This window comes from Daktulosphaira vitifoliae, unplaced genomic scaffold (genome assembly GCF_025091365.1).
Source record: "Daktulosphaira vitifoliae isolate Bord-2020 unplaced genomic scaffold, ASM2509136v1 Scaffold_1, whole genome shotgun sequence".
NCBI classification, from domain to species: domain Eukaryota; kingdom Metazoa; phylum Arthropoda; class Insecta; order Hemiptera; family Phylloxeridae; genus Daktulosphaira; species Daktulosphaira vitifoliae.
Window position 1 is genome coordinate 87,188,710 of NW_026099572.1, and position 16,441 is coordinate 87,205,150.

The 16,441-nt window shown below is 26.4% G+C and overlaps 2 protein-coding genes and 1 long non-coding RNA gene across 3 annotated transcripts in view; all 3 read left to right on the plus strand.

The window, feature by feature from the left end:
- Window positions 1-1,505: 1,505 nt before the first annotated feature.
- Window positions 1,506-7,829, plus strand: LOC126894022 (probable serine/threonine-protein kinase clkA). The gene is made up of 3 exons (XM_050664648.1): window positions 1,506-1,668; window positions 4,865-6,612; window positions 7,304-7,829. Exons 1-3 carry the CDS (start codon window positions 1,645-1,647, stop codon window positions 7,524-7,526), a joined length of 1,995 nt encoding a protein of 664 aa, XP_050520605.1. The 5' UTR covers window positions 1,506-1,644; the 3' UTR covers window positions 7,527-7,829.
- A 4,589-nt stretch (window positions 7,830-12,418) lies between these two features.
- On the plus strand, window positions 12,419-14,900 carry LOC126910533 (uncharacterized). Its single transcript, XR_007705268.1, has 3 exons — window positions 12,419-12,643; window positions 13,868-14,280; window positions 14,602-14,900. It is a non-coding gene; the product is annotated as an uncharacterized LOC126910533 (long non-coding RNA).
- A 766-nt stretch (window positions 14,901-15,666) lies between these two features.
- Window positions 15,667-16,441, plus strand: part of LOC126910350 (uncharacterized) — a 20,941-nt gene continuing 20,166 nt past the window's right edge. The window contains exons 1-2 of the mRNA XM_050692843.1: window positions 15,667-15,746; window positions 15,813-15,867. Of these exons, the coding sequence (XP_050548800.1) occupies window positions 15,741-15,746; window positions 15,813-15,867 (61 nt within the window). The 5' untranslated portion in view covers window positions 15,667-15,740. The remainder of the gene's footprint in view (window positions 15,747-15,812; window positions 15,868-16,441) is intronic.

The following is a 16,441-nucleotide window of genomic DNA, read 5'->3' on the forward strand; positions in this document are numbered from 1 at the left end:
AATGAGTTGTGTTATAATTATGATCTAGAATGTCCTGCACGTATTCATATATTATTTGATGATTAATTTTATATTAATTGTGTAAATTAACACTGTAAGAAGGCTATATTAGTATTTAATTTCCAATTCTTTTGAATTCTTGGTGATCATTAGACTGCAACGAAGGAACTTTTCTTGGTCACTTAAAGTTTCAAACTAAATTATTCTAGCAATTAGTGAATAGTTGAACCGTTAAGCATAGAATTGATGTTATAAAGCCTTATGGCAGTTATTAAATTTGCAACTTAAGAGTAACAGATAAAACAAAATTATATTAAGTTTAATAAAGAAATCAAATATTTCATGTCACAAATTTTATTGTGTGTTATTTACGTTTTCTGGCAGGGGCGTCATTTCATTTTTTTTGTAAGTATAGATATTGTAGAGACTACTACGTAGTGCGGGACTGGATGAGGAGTTTTTTATCTCTTATTTGAATGTTGAGACACTGAGGTCAGTTGAGCTTTACCTTAGAGGTCAATTCTTAACACAGAATTTTAAGTGCACAAATGCTCGTGGCCCCCAAATGATACCATTGTTTTATATAACAAATAAAACTAATAATATTTTTAGGTTCACGTCAGGTCATGCTACTGTTTTTTTTACTTAATTTTTTCTGTAGAAAAGGAATATCGATTTAAATTTGCTGTAAATGGATATAAACGGAATTCATGGTGGTGATAATTAGAAAATAAAAATACACTCGCTACTTTTATTTCCAAATATAGTAAAACTAATTTTAAATATGTGAATTATTTCATAAGCAATTTTTATTCGAGTAGTAACAGGTAGTTGAATTGAAAACAACAAGGCCTTATTCTTCTATGCGGTTTATAGTGTTGATAGTGACAAGTTTATAGTTATCCAGGGTGCTCCATTGCAAGGATACCCTGGATAACTTTGGGTTAAATGATTAATAATTTTCTGTATAACTTCTATAATATATTACATAAAAAATTATTTTCCAAAATAAAAATACTAATTCATCAAAACATCAGTTGATTCTTATTATTAGTACTTTCCATACTAATACTTTTTAATCGTGTTTTGACTCTTGTTGATTTGCATTTAAGTTATCTCTTTATCATTACCGCGGACGGAATCGTGCTATTTTAGGCCCATAGTGTTTTGCAGAAAGTCAAAACCAGAGTATTATTAAAATAATAAAGACATTTAAATATTTACTACGGCATATTTGAAAAATATTTTTTCTACTTCCTAATGCGTCTGCAAGTTTTGCAATATACTTATGTTGGGTTATAAATTAATTTTCTGTTGAATTGAGAAAAATAAATGCACAATGCGCTCATTTTATGGCTATACTGTAACATGAATAAAAATAGAGACTAGGCCGTTAATTATCTTCCGGCAGTAGGTATGCAGAATTATTGTAGAAGGAAACGGCAAAGAAATGATCATGCTGCCGAGGCCACTGTATCATCTGAACCGTTACAATGTGTATGAATGTTTGCCCTGACCATTTAATGTACACATACAAATTGCCGTGGTCGTCGTTGGTTCAAAGTCTTCTTATGAAGAGTGCTTGCACAAACATTGGTTTTCATGCGAATCTCTTAGTACGTCGTTGGTCTTCAATTATTCATCATGTATGGCCGGTGGTTTAAAAGAGTAAGTGTTTAAAATGCTTCATGTATTAATATTTATATTTGTAGATATATTCCTAATTATTGTTGTTATGTTAGTTATAATACATAGCATACATAAGCATGAAACGGAGAAAATTACATTGAGAAATAGGTATACTTCAGTTAAATATTAACATGTCAAAACTTATATTCAGTATATGCTTTTATAAATAATTAATAGCCGTCAAAAATTAAATTATTTGGTATACTGATAATCTTAGTTTATTTATGGGTATTTTAAAAGTGTTTAAAACCAAAAATTTCAAAATTTACATTAGTCTTATAGGAAATTGTAAGAAATTTAAACTGTTAACTTAGGTTTTAAACAGATTTTGTTTTAACAACCCTAGTTTATTTTTTAGAATAATAAAATGTCCTAGGTATATATTTAAAATCAGAAAATTTAAAAATATATTAGTTACTAAAATTTGATTTTGTGTATTATAGGTTCTATTTATTTAAGAAATGAGACCTTTTAAACGGTTTATTTTTAATAAATGGTGAATACGTTTAAATAAAGTTGTGTATTGGAATTTAGAATAGTTATCAGTAAAATTAGTGCAACAGACTTCGAGCATTTATATAATTTAATTTAATAGAAAAACAAATGTTAAAAACATAAAGTTCTATGCTAAATAATTACACGAACTTTTATATTGAAGCTAGAAAATTTAATTGTATCGTAATCAATAATTTATAAATATTTTCTTTAAGTACTACGATAAATTAAAAATTAAAAATAACAGACAGTTAAATAAAAAAGAAGAATATCTTGAAATTTCGATTGTTTATTGCAATTATTTTATGTTTTTATAAACTTGACTCGTCCTCGTTATCTCTTCACTGACCGTGGTTTTCTAATAGAATAATACAGGAAACAGTTTTTATCACATAAAATTAAACCTTACATCAAGGGCGTCATTAAGAAAATTTACTTAAATTTTATTTTTTTTATCGTGATTAAATTTAGTCATAAACTTTATGTTTTATTTTCTTTATCCAATTAATGATGTATGTATTGTACTTGGTTATTATTTATGGTTTGTATCATACATAATATCTCATTTTTGTATACCTGTTTCATAATAATAATTCTGGCCAGGGACTTGTTCCTGGCACAATATTGAATAATGACACATAAAAGAAAAAATATACATAATAGTATTTCGAAAAATATTATAATACTTTTAAATATTCTTTACTACATTAAATAATAATTAATGAGAGTAATTTAATATTCTTCACTTTTTGTTGAAGAATTTATAGCAATATTTAAATACTGTGTAAAATTGTTCAATTTTTATTTTATTAAAATAAATATAATTCTTTAATAATACTCGTTTTGGTTATCATACCATTGGTTTCCTTCTAGAATTATTAAACATGACCCAAAAATTATAGGTTTCAATATATTTTCTGTTTATAAGTTTATAAAATGTGTTTACTTGGAAAAAAACAAAATAAAATATAATTTATGTATTTTCTAAATTATGAAAATTAGGTACTTTTATTTTTTCTTTCGTAATAAGTTGTAAATTTCAAAATTAATACTGTCCGTTGTATGTTAATTAAAAAATTTAATATAATTAAAAAAAGATAACAAGTTGTAATAATTAAAACACCTGTTGTAAACTTTTATTCCATTATTGAGTTAGTAGTAACTATATGAATGATAAATTTACGGAAGGGGTTTAGGGGTTTTGGATATGTTAAGTATATGTAAAATATTTATTGAATAATCATTTTTCAATAATTGAAGTATTCATTTTTTTTATTCAACTTTTACTTTTATTATAAAATTGTTAATCTTTAGATAATATTAGTCAATGTTGGGTAATTTAACACAGTTTTTTAATCTATTAAGTTTTGTCGAAAGTCAACTCATTTAAATTATTTAAGTTAAAAGAAACTAAAAAAAAATTTATTTTAAATTTTTAATGTAGTGTTTCACAACCAGGCTGTGGCGATCCTTTTGAGGTCCCTAATTAACTATTAAGTGTTATCAAAATGTTTATACATAATTGCGCTTATGAGAGAAGAAAAATTAAAGTTAAATAAGGAGGTGACAATAGTAAAAAGAAAAACACTGTTTAATGGATTTAACGTTAACATATTATTCAGGTTAAAAAAGTAACGAGTTACTTATCATAATTTAATTGAGTTAACGTTTTGTCTCATTGTTAACTTTTTAACTCAAATAAATAATCTTTATACAGAGTATTTATTATGTAAGGAAACAGGACAATTGTTATAAACAATTAGAATCAAAGAAACCTATACTGAAAACCCTATATATTAAGAATATGTCAAGTAATAACAATAATTATAATCATAGAGATTGTTTTAAACTAAGATTTCAAAAAAAGTTAGTACTCAGTAGACCATAAATAAATATTAGATTTTATTATTTTATCTTAGTGTTAAATCATAGATATAGTTCTCACGCTTGTTAATTAAATTATGAACTAATCTTTTAATTTAAGATTATAAAAAAGGACATTCAAGGCTTACTTTCCATTTCCAAATAAATTTTATATGAAGAGGAAATTGCTTAATATTTACAAACGGACAATAAAGTAAATATTCGTTGTGATCCTTGAACCGTATTAAGTCATTGTCACATTAATACATGAGTATGGACAATATGACTCGAGCATCAATGATTACTTCGAATAATAATGTGGACAGTTTGCTCAACGACGTGAAGTAGCTCATTGAGTAATATGAATAATTACCTTACTCCCATTGTTTCATTTTTATTCGGTTAGATTTTTTATTTATTCGTTTCTTTATTCCGTGAGAACTGACAAGAAAATATTTTGGTGACATGTTCATATTACTCAATTATGTATAATGAAACTGTTCAATTATCGGGTTTGATAAAAATTTCATAATTTTAGTTTTATTCCAAAATAATTGTGAAATAACAATTATTATGATAGTCTTTTAAGTTAAATCTTAAAATCAAAATAACTTTGGTATACCAATGAAATTAAAAAACTATTAATTGTTTATCAAATATAATAAAACTAATAGCTGTTTGTTCTGAAATTAATAATTTAAGTTATTAAATAAAAATATTGTGAATAATAATTATTATATAATTATATTATCTACATAAATAAAAGTATTTAGTGAAATTATGACAAAATATTAAGATTTTAAATGATATTTTATAGAACCCATGTTATGTGGTCAAGTACATTTTGCTAGTACAATTAATCTCTCGAAGAACTGGAGCAGAATGCTCTGTAGATGGCCATGGTATGGGAATGAATTACCCAACAACAACAGCTAGTGGTACATGGACAAAACGTGGAGGAATATCATCTTATGGCTGGGATAGTCAGCATCCAATAGACCCTTGTAGTCGATGCTCTAATCGACCACATCCATTACCTGGTTCTCAGTATACAACAAATCCATTTAATGTGTATAATCCAAATGACCGCATTAGTAATATTGTCTCAGACAATCGAAATAATATTTATAACCCAGATAATCGGGATGGTAGTTACAATGTTGGTAATAGAGTTGATGCACATCATGAGGATAGGTATAATAGTTACAACACAGACAGACATATTAGCAGTTATATTCCTTCAATTAATCAAGGTAATGGTTACAACACAGGAATGACTAGTACTGACTATGGCACAAATAGTCATGGAAATAACTATAACATGAATAATTATGGAAATAACTATAATACAAACACTTTAAATAGAAATCCAGATTATCGAGGCAATGGTTATGACAATTTGAGTCCTGAATGGGAAAGAAGACACGGAAATAAAAAAAACAACTATAATCAGGGTGTAGGATATCCAGTCATTGTACAACAAGGGGCGTCTTCACAAGGAGGATATGGCCCTAATGATCGCTGGGATACAAAAGGAGGTTATCCTGTTAAAGAAAACTCAGGTTATTGGCATAGCCAACCTCCTAAAGATATTGGCTGGGATGAAGATAGTAAAAAAGTAGGAGTAGTGGCTGGATGGATTGGAGGCACCTCTCCTAATAAATACGAAAATAGAAAACCAATAAATTCTATTAACTACCAATCACATAATAAAGATGATGATTATTTTAATAAAGGAACCGGCTACGAAAATTCAGATTCAAAAAAGCCTTTATTGGGGTGGGGTGGTTCTGGATCATACGAAGTTATTAAAATGAACCACGGCTACAAATATGTCGACAGGAATAGTAACGTGGATTACGGAATTCAATCATTAGGTAATAACTATGGCTATGGGGGTCAAAAATTTAATAATAAACCAGAGTATAATTCAAAACCGGTAAATATTGATAGACCTTATGATTATGGATCTAGGCCATCGACAACAGATGGACCACATCATAACTATGAAGTTCATATAAATAATAGACCTACATATAATACAGATAAATTTAATCAAAACTACGATACGAGTATAAATAATAGACCCATGTACAATGTTGAAAGACCTAGTCAGAACTATGATCTGAATTCAAATTATAATAGACCTTCTTATAATACAAGACCTACAGATTGGAGTACTTCACGTCCATTAACATTTGAAGTTAGACCAGACTGGAATTCTCAAAAACCATATTATTCTAGTAGTCCTTCTAGACCTTTTCAACATTGGGGTGAAAACTCTTATAATATGGCACCCACTGGGCCAGGATATGAACGGCCAATAGTTGATGAAAGACCTCATTATGAAAACTTTCTAAACAATAGACCAGATTATGGATCTCAAAGACCAAGTGTTGATAAATTCAGCTCTTATGATTATGGTAGACCTCAAAGTATGATGAACAATAGACCTGGAAATGATTACGATCGACCTTACACAAATGATATTTATGCATCTCAACAAATGGGATCAGGATATGGGAAAGGATATGCATCAAATTGGGATTATTATTCTAACACGAGGTAATTATAATCAGTGTTTTTAAAATGGAAATATAATAAAATTTAAAATATAAAATTGTGTATCTTGCGTTAATATATTCCTTAATAAAAATACGAATAAAACAATAATGTCTTTCTAGATGCCTAAATCGATAATATGTGCATTACTGCATATTTTATCATTATTACCCTTGACTTAATTTTGGTTATGCTTGGCAAGGTTATTATATTTTTCCAAATAACATTTTCTTCTGTCATTGTTTTGAATACGCTAATAGCTAACTTTAAATAAAGGTTGAATAACCAACACCGGTCGCTAACCTATAAGGTTAACAGAAATGTATTATGTCTGAGTCTCATCAGTTCAGTGGACCATTAAATTTATGTAACTAAACAACGTAGTACAGAAATGTATTCATAAAAAAATTAATCGTTATAAAACAATTGTAAACCTTTTTTTAAAGAAAATTATAAGCCGTGTGTTATTTAATAGTTAAATTGACTATTCGTGTATCGTTCAACAAATGGATGTCTATATAATATTAAGTATTTTTGACGAAAATTTAATAATTTAGTTTAAAACAAAACATCAAAGCACTCTATTATTGCACTATATGATATCCTTATTTTAATTTTCTTATTTCATAGTTACATATATGGAATAGCATTTATTTTTTAATATCTGTGTAACTATCTGTATTTAATTTTTAAGAGATACTACTAATAGATGGAATGATCCACAAAGAGAATATTTACAAAGAAGACCGGATGGAGAAGTGATACAGTCTGATTCTAATCCAAGACCTTCGGAATCTACTCCTATTCATTACAATGGACACAGCGGCATTGGAGCTTCTACAGACAATGGATTTTTGTATAGAACTCCATCAACTGTCGGTTCATCTACAACACCTATTCCTACAACTTCTTCATAAACTTATTATTATTGAAAAATGTATACCAATTACTGTTTATCAATTTATGAATTACTATTAGAATATATCGTAAGTTATTTCTGAACATAAATTTACACAAATTAAGAATGTGTTTAATATAAAAAATAATTAATAATAATAAATTTTAATAATAACAAATAGTGTAATAATAAATATTGTATAAAGTAGTGCCACCAGGGACGAGAAGATTGTAATCCTCTTTACTCTAAACAAATTCTAGTTCCACCACTGACTGTATAATATGTATGTAATCAAAATAGACTAATAACTTTTATCTTATAATTTTTATTGTAATATTTTAAAATAATTATTTTTTAATTTTTGACATCATTACTACCTTAATTGACAAAATCCAATAATCAAAAACGTTGATCAAAATTTTACATTCAAATGTATCTATTTCAAATTTCAATTAGAATTTAAAAAGAATTTTTTTTTTTTAAGTCTGTGATCTTTTATAAACTAATATTATTGATCAACTCGTCAAAAGGTCTGGAATTATACTTATTTTTATTAGTAATCAGAATACGGTTTTTAGGGTTTATCCCATTGAATTTTAAAAAAAATACATACATGTATATATAAACGCAACCAAAATAAATATATTTTGGTTCCGTTCCAAAAAAAGATGTTGATTATAACTTGTACTATAGAAAATTGACATAGCAAAATCGAAAAAAAATTTTAAATTTTGTTCTTGAATATTAGTGCATTTAAACCTGATTAAATCAATACTTATGTAAGACACTTAAAATTTTAAAAATATGAGTATGTTTTGTTTAGATTTCTGTGTTAATATTTTTAACATAATTTATACTAGACTTCGCTTAGCTGAGGCTTCACTCCAGACCTGGTGTTCTACGAGCCCACGTCTCTTCGTCGCGTAAGCCTCTTTAGGCCATCCTCGTAAATAGGCAACTGATTCCGGTAGGAGTACCCGGCGTAGCCGTGTGATAAGTGTTTTGCAGGAAAAATATTACATCAGAATCAGTCTAACAAAAATATATTAAAAATTTAAGTATTTAAATCAAGAAAATTTAAAAAGAGATTATAGTCAAATTTATTGGGTGTAAGGTTGACGTTTGTTAATGAGATATTCCCCTTGAATGTATTCAGAAATTATTTTAGGAGGGTATTCATTTTTTTTTACTTTACTAAACATGCTATAGAATTTTTTTTTGCTAAAAGTCAAAGTGATGTTAAAAAAAAAGGTCATTATGTTTTTATTTCTTAGAAGGTGCCTAAAACAATATTGATAGCGCTGGCCCATGCCCCCTTTTAAATACGATCCTGGTATACACAATAATTATTAATATTCTAATTTTATTAATATTATAGAATAATTACAAAACAATTCGGCAGGTTAAATTACCTGGGACAATGTAAAAAATTTAATTTTGATCAAAATATTGGTTACTGTCATTTGACATTTGAAAGTATAGTTTTCATAGATAGATCCCAATTTTTACGATAATCTCATAAACTTATACATCATATATGAGATAAATAAAATTCTTAATACTGTTCTATTCTGAGAATGAATGTAAAAACTTACACACTTATAACCGTCCTGAAATTTATTTATAATATTCCTTGATAAAATATACAAAATAGTAACCTAATATAAATTCTGCGTGTTAAAAAAAAAGTTCAAAGCCAAAAAAGTACAAATGAACAATAAGCTAATTATAAAGTAAAAGTTCAAACGAAAGATATATATATATAACAATAAATATGATTAAATATATCAACATATTTGTATTATAAACATATTTAAAAGAAATTGACAGAAAGTATCTGTAACCTAATAAACCAAACATAAAATATAAAAATAACTAACATAATATCAAAACAAAAAGATATTTAATAAACTAATTCAAATATGACAATAATAACATATATTAACAATGAATTGAATAGAAAATTAAATCGTCATAAAAATTCATATTTTAAAAATTAAGGGTCACAATAATCATATGCGCAGAAATAAGTCAATGCCCATATAAACACCATGCGTGTGGGCTTAAAAAAGAGGACGTTAAATGGTGAAAAATGAACGTAATGAATTGATTTTTGTATAATATTTCAGAATTGTCATTAAGCGAGCGTGCGTCAAAAATTTTTTGACTTTCGCCAATAATTTTCCCGAAGTCTCGTGACCAAGTACTTTCGTTGAAAAAAAAATTTGAAAATCTGAGCACGCTAAGTAATTTTCCTAGAAAAGCGTTTTTTCTTTGTTCTATTATATAATAAGATCACTAATATTAAGGTCGTACTATTACTTATTTTATTAGCAATAATAATTATGTATTTATACTGTTGAGATATAGAAAAAAATTTACGATTCTCCTTTATTAAATTGTCCTTTTAAACATTAATATTACATGTAATTTATACAAATATTAAAATTTTTCCACTCAATTGTTTTATAGAAATTTTATGTGTGTTTTAGGATAACTAATAATCGAAAATTGTCGATTGAAACAATAATTGATTTTCCTTACATTTATGAAAAACGATGAAATATTTTTTTAAATTTGATATCACCATGATATGGATTTGTGATTTTTTAACGAGTAAAATTGAACTCCGAAGTGGTTACAGATTATATTTGGTAGAGAGCATCTTTGACAAAGACCTAGTGGACATGTTGTCATAAACACCGTTAAGTACATTATATTTTGTGACTGTTGATCTCTAGCGTCTTTGCTTTACTCACCCCCTTTTTTACTCAGCATGGCAAATTGACGGCCTACCACTCAATTGCCTGCCGTACACAGTTAATCGTCGTACGTCAGTGAGTGTCTATTTTTACGCGATATCCTTTTATAGAAAGAGCCTTCGCTTGGCTGGTCAATTGTTCGGCCATTGTACACCATAAGTTTTATTATTTGTTTATGTGCCCTGCGTCTATACGCTGATACCCAGACGTGCGACATCATTACCACACTCACTTTCTCATACAGTACAATACTAATTACCCCATCATCGAACACTAATTATTCACTTAAGTTATGAGTTTTTGATGTTGATAATTTGTTAATTTTATTATTTTTAACTATTTTGTTTCATGTGGATTCGTCGGCTATTAGTAATAAGGCATCACCCTATGGTCCTTAATTTGAAGTCACTTATTGCAAAACTTTTAAGATATTTATTGTAGTATTGTTTTATAATCATTGTCTACGCGTTATTTATTGTAAATGTGGGTTAGCTGGGTGACCCCTCTCACCCGCTCCTATAGCAATCGTAATCAGTCTTTAAAGCAAAAAGACATTCTAGTGTGGTGCACAACTAGCCGTCTTATAGTCTAACTGCCTTGTACAGATGGAAAAATGAAAAAGTCACAATAAAATATATAATATATCAGCTTAACGTGAAAAGGAACAGAAATAATTTTATAGAATTTGAAAATCTTTAAAAAATAAGCAATACAATTTCTATGTAAAATATATAACTTGATTCATAATATTTTATAAGAAAATGTACAATGTTGTAGTCATCTAGTACATAAAAGTAGATTTAAAAATGCAACGTTTTATGACTAGTAATAGTCTCCTGGGGTATTATGTAATTTAATCAATTAATTGAAATATGTATAGTTTTAGATTTTTTAAATAATATATAAGTTAGTATTTTATATGATATCAAAAGCTAGAATATATCTAATATAGTAATTTATATTACTGAGAAGTATATTGGAGGCCGATTTTCAAAGAAAACAGAGTATCTGTAATGTACAGAGTGTTCATTAATTAATAAAATAGGTAAATTGTTACAAACTATGAGAATAATAGACACCAGTTTCCTTACTTACTGAACACTCTATATATTATTGATTTAATCGGAAAAATTTTTTAGCTAAGTAGAATTTGTATACTACATGTGAATCATAGGTAGCTTAAAGTTCTGAAGGACATTACTTTGAACAGCCATACAGTACAACTTCATATTACAATAATCCAGATTTTCTCAATTAAAAACTTTTACAACATGTTCAAAACAAATTTAGGAAGGATAGATTAAATAATCAAAGAATGATTAATAATTTTTTGATTTTTGGCTCCTTCAATGCATTTTGTCGTTAATATTTCTCAAATTTTATTCTCAGATATTAGATAATGTAAAATTATAATTACAAGTACATACATTATTGTAATTTTCCCAGAAAAAATTGCAAATATACCTTTAATATTTTGTGAGAATAAATTCCCCCCCAAAAAACTTCGAGAACGGCACTGTGGTCATAATAAAATTTATATGATTTTTTTTTTATACATTATATTTTAAAATACAAATATCACTTGTTCTATTTGATTTTGTTTGTCCATATACTTTCATTATTCTTGAAAACATGATATTGTACTTTCAAAGTTTATTTGAGTACAATCAGGTAAACAATGACAGAAAAGAAGATTTTATGGATGTTGCATTTGGACTACAATAGAAAAATTAAGCAGACATTCAAAGCGATTCAATAGTACACAAATTGAATATGTAAAGAATTTTTTTCAATCAGATATAAAATTATGTTCTGCAATAAAATTCATAGAATTGTCTATCAAAATTATTTGTTTTAATAAGTGTGTTACTAAATATTTTTAGAATTTTATGAAAGGCATTTACGGCTTGAAAACCAAAAGGTTTCACATTGTTTATAAGAGCCTTTTATGTTTCATTGCGTAAACTGTCAAATTTAATTACACGTTATTAATTGTTTTTTACACACATTTATTATAACCCGTCATTATACATACAGGGTGTTCAGTAAGTCAGGAAACGGGTTTCTATTGTTACAAACAATGAGAACAATAGAAACCCGTTTCCTGACTTACTGAACACCCTGTATACTATTGTATTTTTTTCTTCTTTTTTTGTTATTATATGACCGGCAACGTGTTTGGTGGGAATAGGTAAAATTAGTGTATGTTTCACTGCTGAACCATCAGCAACGTGCTCTTATTCTAATTGTAATTTAGTTAATTTTTTTAAGTTTAAATTATAATAAAGAAAATAAAATAAAAATTTTGTAAAAATTAATTATTTTATTATAAATTCAAAGTTTAAAATTTTAGCTTCGATGCGAAGCGGAGAAGGTATTAATTTTACTATGATGTGTGTTTTTTTTTTTTTTTTTATGTCTGTTGCCACTTTTTCTCAGCTCTCACTGGACCGATTTCTTTCAAAAATACGTCAAAAGATCAAAAATCGTATCTAGTTGAAGACATTACCCTTAAAAATTGAAAAAAATTCCCTCGTTCCCCGCAAATGGGGGAAATATCCAAAAAAATTATAAATTTAAAAATCGCTATTTTTCGAAATTCTTTCACTTTTTTTTTTTAAAACTTCCATAACTTTTTTAAAAATCAACATATCAACATAATTTTTTTTTATACTAAAACCTTAGATATCTACCTTTTATTTGATATCATTTTTTTGAAAATCTATCACTTAATCTGCTCATTGGGGGGGATTTAAAATAGCAACTTTTTTACAAAAATTAACTTTTTCAACTTAATTTTTGAAAATGTTCCGGAAATACTGTATCCTTTAAACATATATTAAATTAAAGCTTATTTTATGTAACATAAAATGAAAAAAAAAAATTTGTCCCGACATCTTGTCTTCTATGTGTAAATGGCTGTCGAAAATTAAAAAAAAATGTAATGTTTGCGATAAAAATTACCTTTTATCGGGATGTTTTTTGTATTTAAAACTTCCATAACTTTTTCAAAAATGAACAAATAAAAATAATATTTTTTTGAATTGAAACGTTAGATATTTCCCTTTCATTTGATATAATTTTTTTGAAAATCTAACACTTATTCTGCTCACTGGGGGGATTTAAAATAGTAACTTTTTTACAAAAAATAACTTTTTCAACTTAATTTTTGAAAATGTTCCGGAAATATTGCGTCCTTTAAACATATATCAAATTAAAGCTTATTTTATGTACTATAAAATGAAAAAAAAAATTTTTCCCGACGACCTATCTTCTATGCGCAAATGGCTACCATATTCAAAAATATGCTATTTTAACAAATTTTTTTTTTAAATTAAACACTATCTACAGATTTGCATCGAAGCGTTTTTTATGATAGTGATTTTAATCACTGTCAGATATCATCTATACTGGACCCAACTATACCACGACCCCACTGTGCTACCGTTTTTTTATTAAGTTATTATTGATTTTAATTATATTAATACATTCTGCATGTTACGTATTTTTTTAATTATAATATTTTGATTGATTATCCATATGTAACATAATAATCAACACATAAATATTTGTTATATTAATTAAACCCTGTGGATAGGGGATAAGAATACTTCCACGGCCCCTCTGGCAGTTGCAAAAGGCGACTAATGAGGTTGCGTCAGGTCGACAGCCGGCGTAAAATTTTTGTCAAATATTATGAGGTGTCCTGAACAAAACTTAAGCGAAATGCCTCATCTTGTATGTACGCGGAGAAAACAGATGAGATTGCCGACCCCAAGTAGTTGGGATTAAGACGAGTAAGAAGAAGAAGAATAATTAAGAGGATTTTGTTATTATTTAGTCAATATGCAAAATTTTAATTACATATATGAAATAGTCGCAAACATTTGTTTAGAAATGTATATTTTGGACTTTGATGAAAATTCCTTGTAGACCAATAAATTTATTTATAAGCAACAAACAATTTTTTTTTTGAAAAGTATTACATCAAGCACTTCAACTTTTCTACAGGTTTGCTATAGAAGTATTATCTACTTTATAATTTTTTATAATTTCTCTATAAAAATTACAATACTAAATTATTAAGTAATAATTTCACACTCTATTTAATTTCTATAATAAATATTTATTCATGAATTATACTTTTAAATCTAAGAACTGCTCTTCATTATTGAATAATACATCAATTTTTAAAAATTAATCACTATATACAGATTTTCATCGAAGCGTTTTTTATGATAGTGATTTTAATTACTAACATCTATATTGGACTCAACTATTTTACGTCCTCACTGTACCGCGACCTCACTGTGCTACCGTTTTTTTGAATAGGTACGCACTGTCCGTCTGTGATAAGCTGCTTGGATAACCGGCAATGTCCCAATGTTGAAAGTTTAACGGAAGCCATTTCTTGCTGTCCAGATTGAATAAGAAATTTGAGTTATCATATTTTTATCATTACGTTTTACTTTGTCGCGTTTTTCCTCCAATATATATTTCAAATTGTAAAAAACTTATGAAAAAAATTAAAAATTGTTATCGCATTTATTCCTAATTAGATTTCATTTTATTAGTTAGTTAAATATGTATGTTACATTTGTTATAAATATATAGTTGAAACCTTTATAAGGTACAAAGGATGAATTAAATTAAAAATTAATATTTTTTGATGTGTTAATATAAATTGAAAAATATAAAAAAATACCAAAAAGAATTTTTTTTCTATTATTTTTATTTTAAACAAAAATCAAGTGGCTAATATTAAAAGAATCATTTTTTACTAAATTTAATTACTATAATGTGTATTTATTCCTATATTATAATTATAAAGCATAAAACTTGTAATCAGGATATAAATAAGAAAATAAAAGATAATGTTAATTTTGGAATAATTCAATATATCCTTTTAAAAATTAAACAATATTTACGAATTTGCATCAAATCGTTTTTTATGATAGAGAATTTAATCAATATTAATCACTGTCAGATATTTATATTTGTCCCTACTATACCACATCCCCACTATGATGAATATTTATTTTTTATCATTAATATTAAAGAAATTAAAAAGTAGATAACTGTACAAATATTAATTATAATGGGTTAATTTATAAATTATAGTCCTTAAATGTATTATTATATAATATATTAGATGACATATTGGTATAGACTTTATAAAAAAACATAATTTATATAATTAAAGTATGCTTCATAACTTGCAGGGCATGGGTTAAATCGACATAAAATTTTGTACATTTTATTTATATATATTTTTTTCTAAGTGTATAACTGATATAGACTGAATAAAAATAATTATCATTTTTGAGGTACCTTTTATTATTTACTTAATATATATATATATATATATAAAAATATAAAAGTAATAATAAATTATGTCAGTGATTTTATATATACACCAATTTATCTAAAAAATTGTCGTTAGTTATTCGAAACAAAATACTTTGGGAAAAATGGAGGTGAGTTATATACAATTAGTTGAAGTTCTCAATTGAACTCTAAAAGATTATTCTATTTTATTCTAGAATTTGGAATTGATGTTATTTATGTTGATAATTTTCTGTTTGATATTTATTGAAGGTAAAATCTATTTTACATTATTTATACCTACTATGTTTATAAGTATACTTTTCATTTGATACTGAATTTCTGAAACATACTCAAAAACTAATTTTTTAAGTTAACTTTTAATGAATATAATTAAATGCTTTAAAAACTCATATACTAAAGGGGAAGCAATCGATTAAAAAAAAAAATACATTCATTAAATAAGACACTTATTTTCAATTTTGGTAAATATTTTCTACATTTTTTCAGAGGTTAAAAACCGAAATATATAATTTTATTTAATGAGAACACCAATATTTTTAGCCTAATGATATGATAAAAAAAAACTATCAATGACTTGTTCCTATAATTTTTTTTTTCAATCAACCGTTGACGTTTTAAAATTTTTTAAAGATTTTGATTTAAAATAAAAAATTGTCATTAATTGAGTTTTCATAACACCGGAGGTAACAAAAAATTTGTTTCAACGAATCATAATTTTTAGCTTCGATGCGAAGCTGAGAAGGTATTGGTTTTACTATGTTTTTAGCTTCGATGCGAAGCTGAGAAGGTATTGGTTTTACTAAGATGTGTTTTTTTTTTTTTT

Coding starts and splice junctions, on each gene's coding strand:
- LOC126894022 (XM_050664648.1), top strand. CDS start 1,645: ATGTATGGCCGGTGGTTTAAAAGA. Junction 1,669..4,864: donor ATGGCCGGTGGTTTAAAAGA/GTAAGTGTTTAA, acceptor GATATTTTATAG/AACCCATGTTATGTGGTCAA. Junction 6,613..7,303: donor GATTATTATTCTAACACGAG/GTAATTATAATC, acceptor TTAATTTTTAAG/AGATACTACTAATAGATGGA.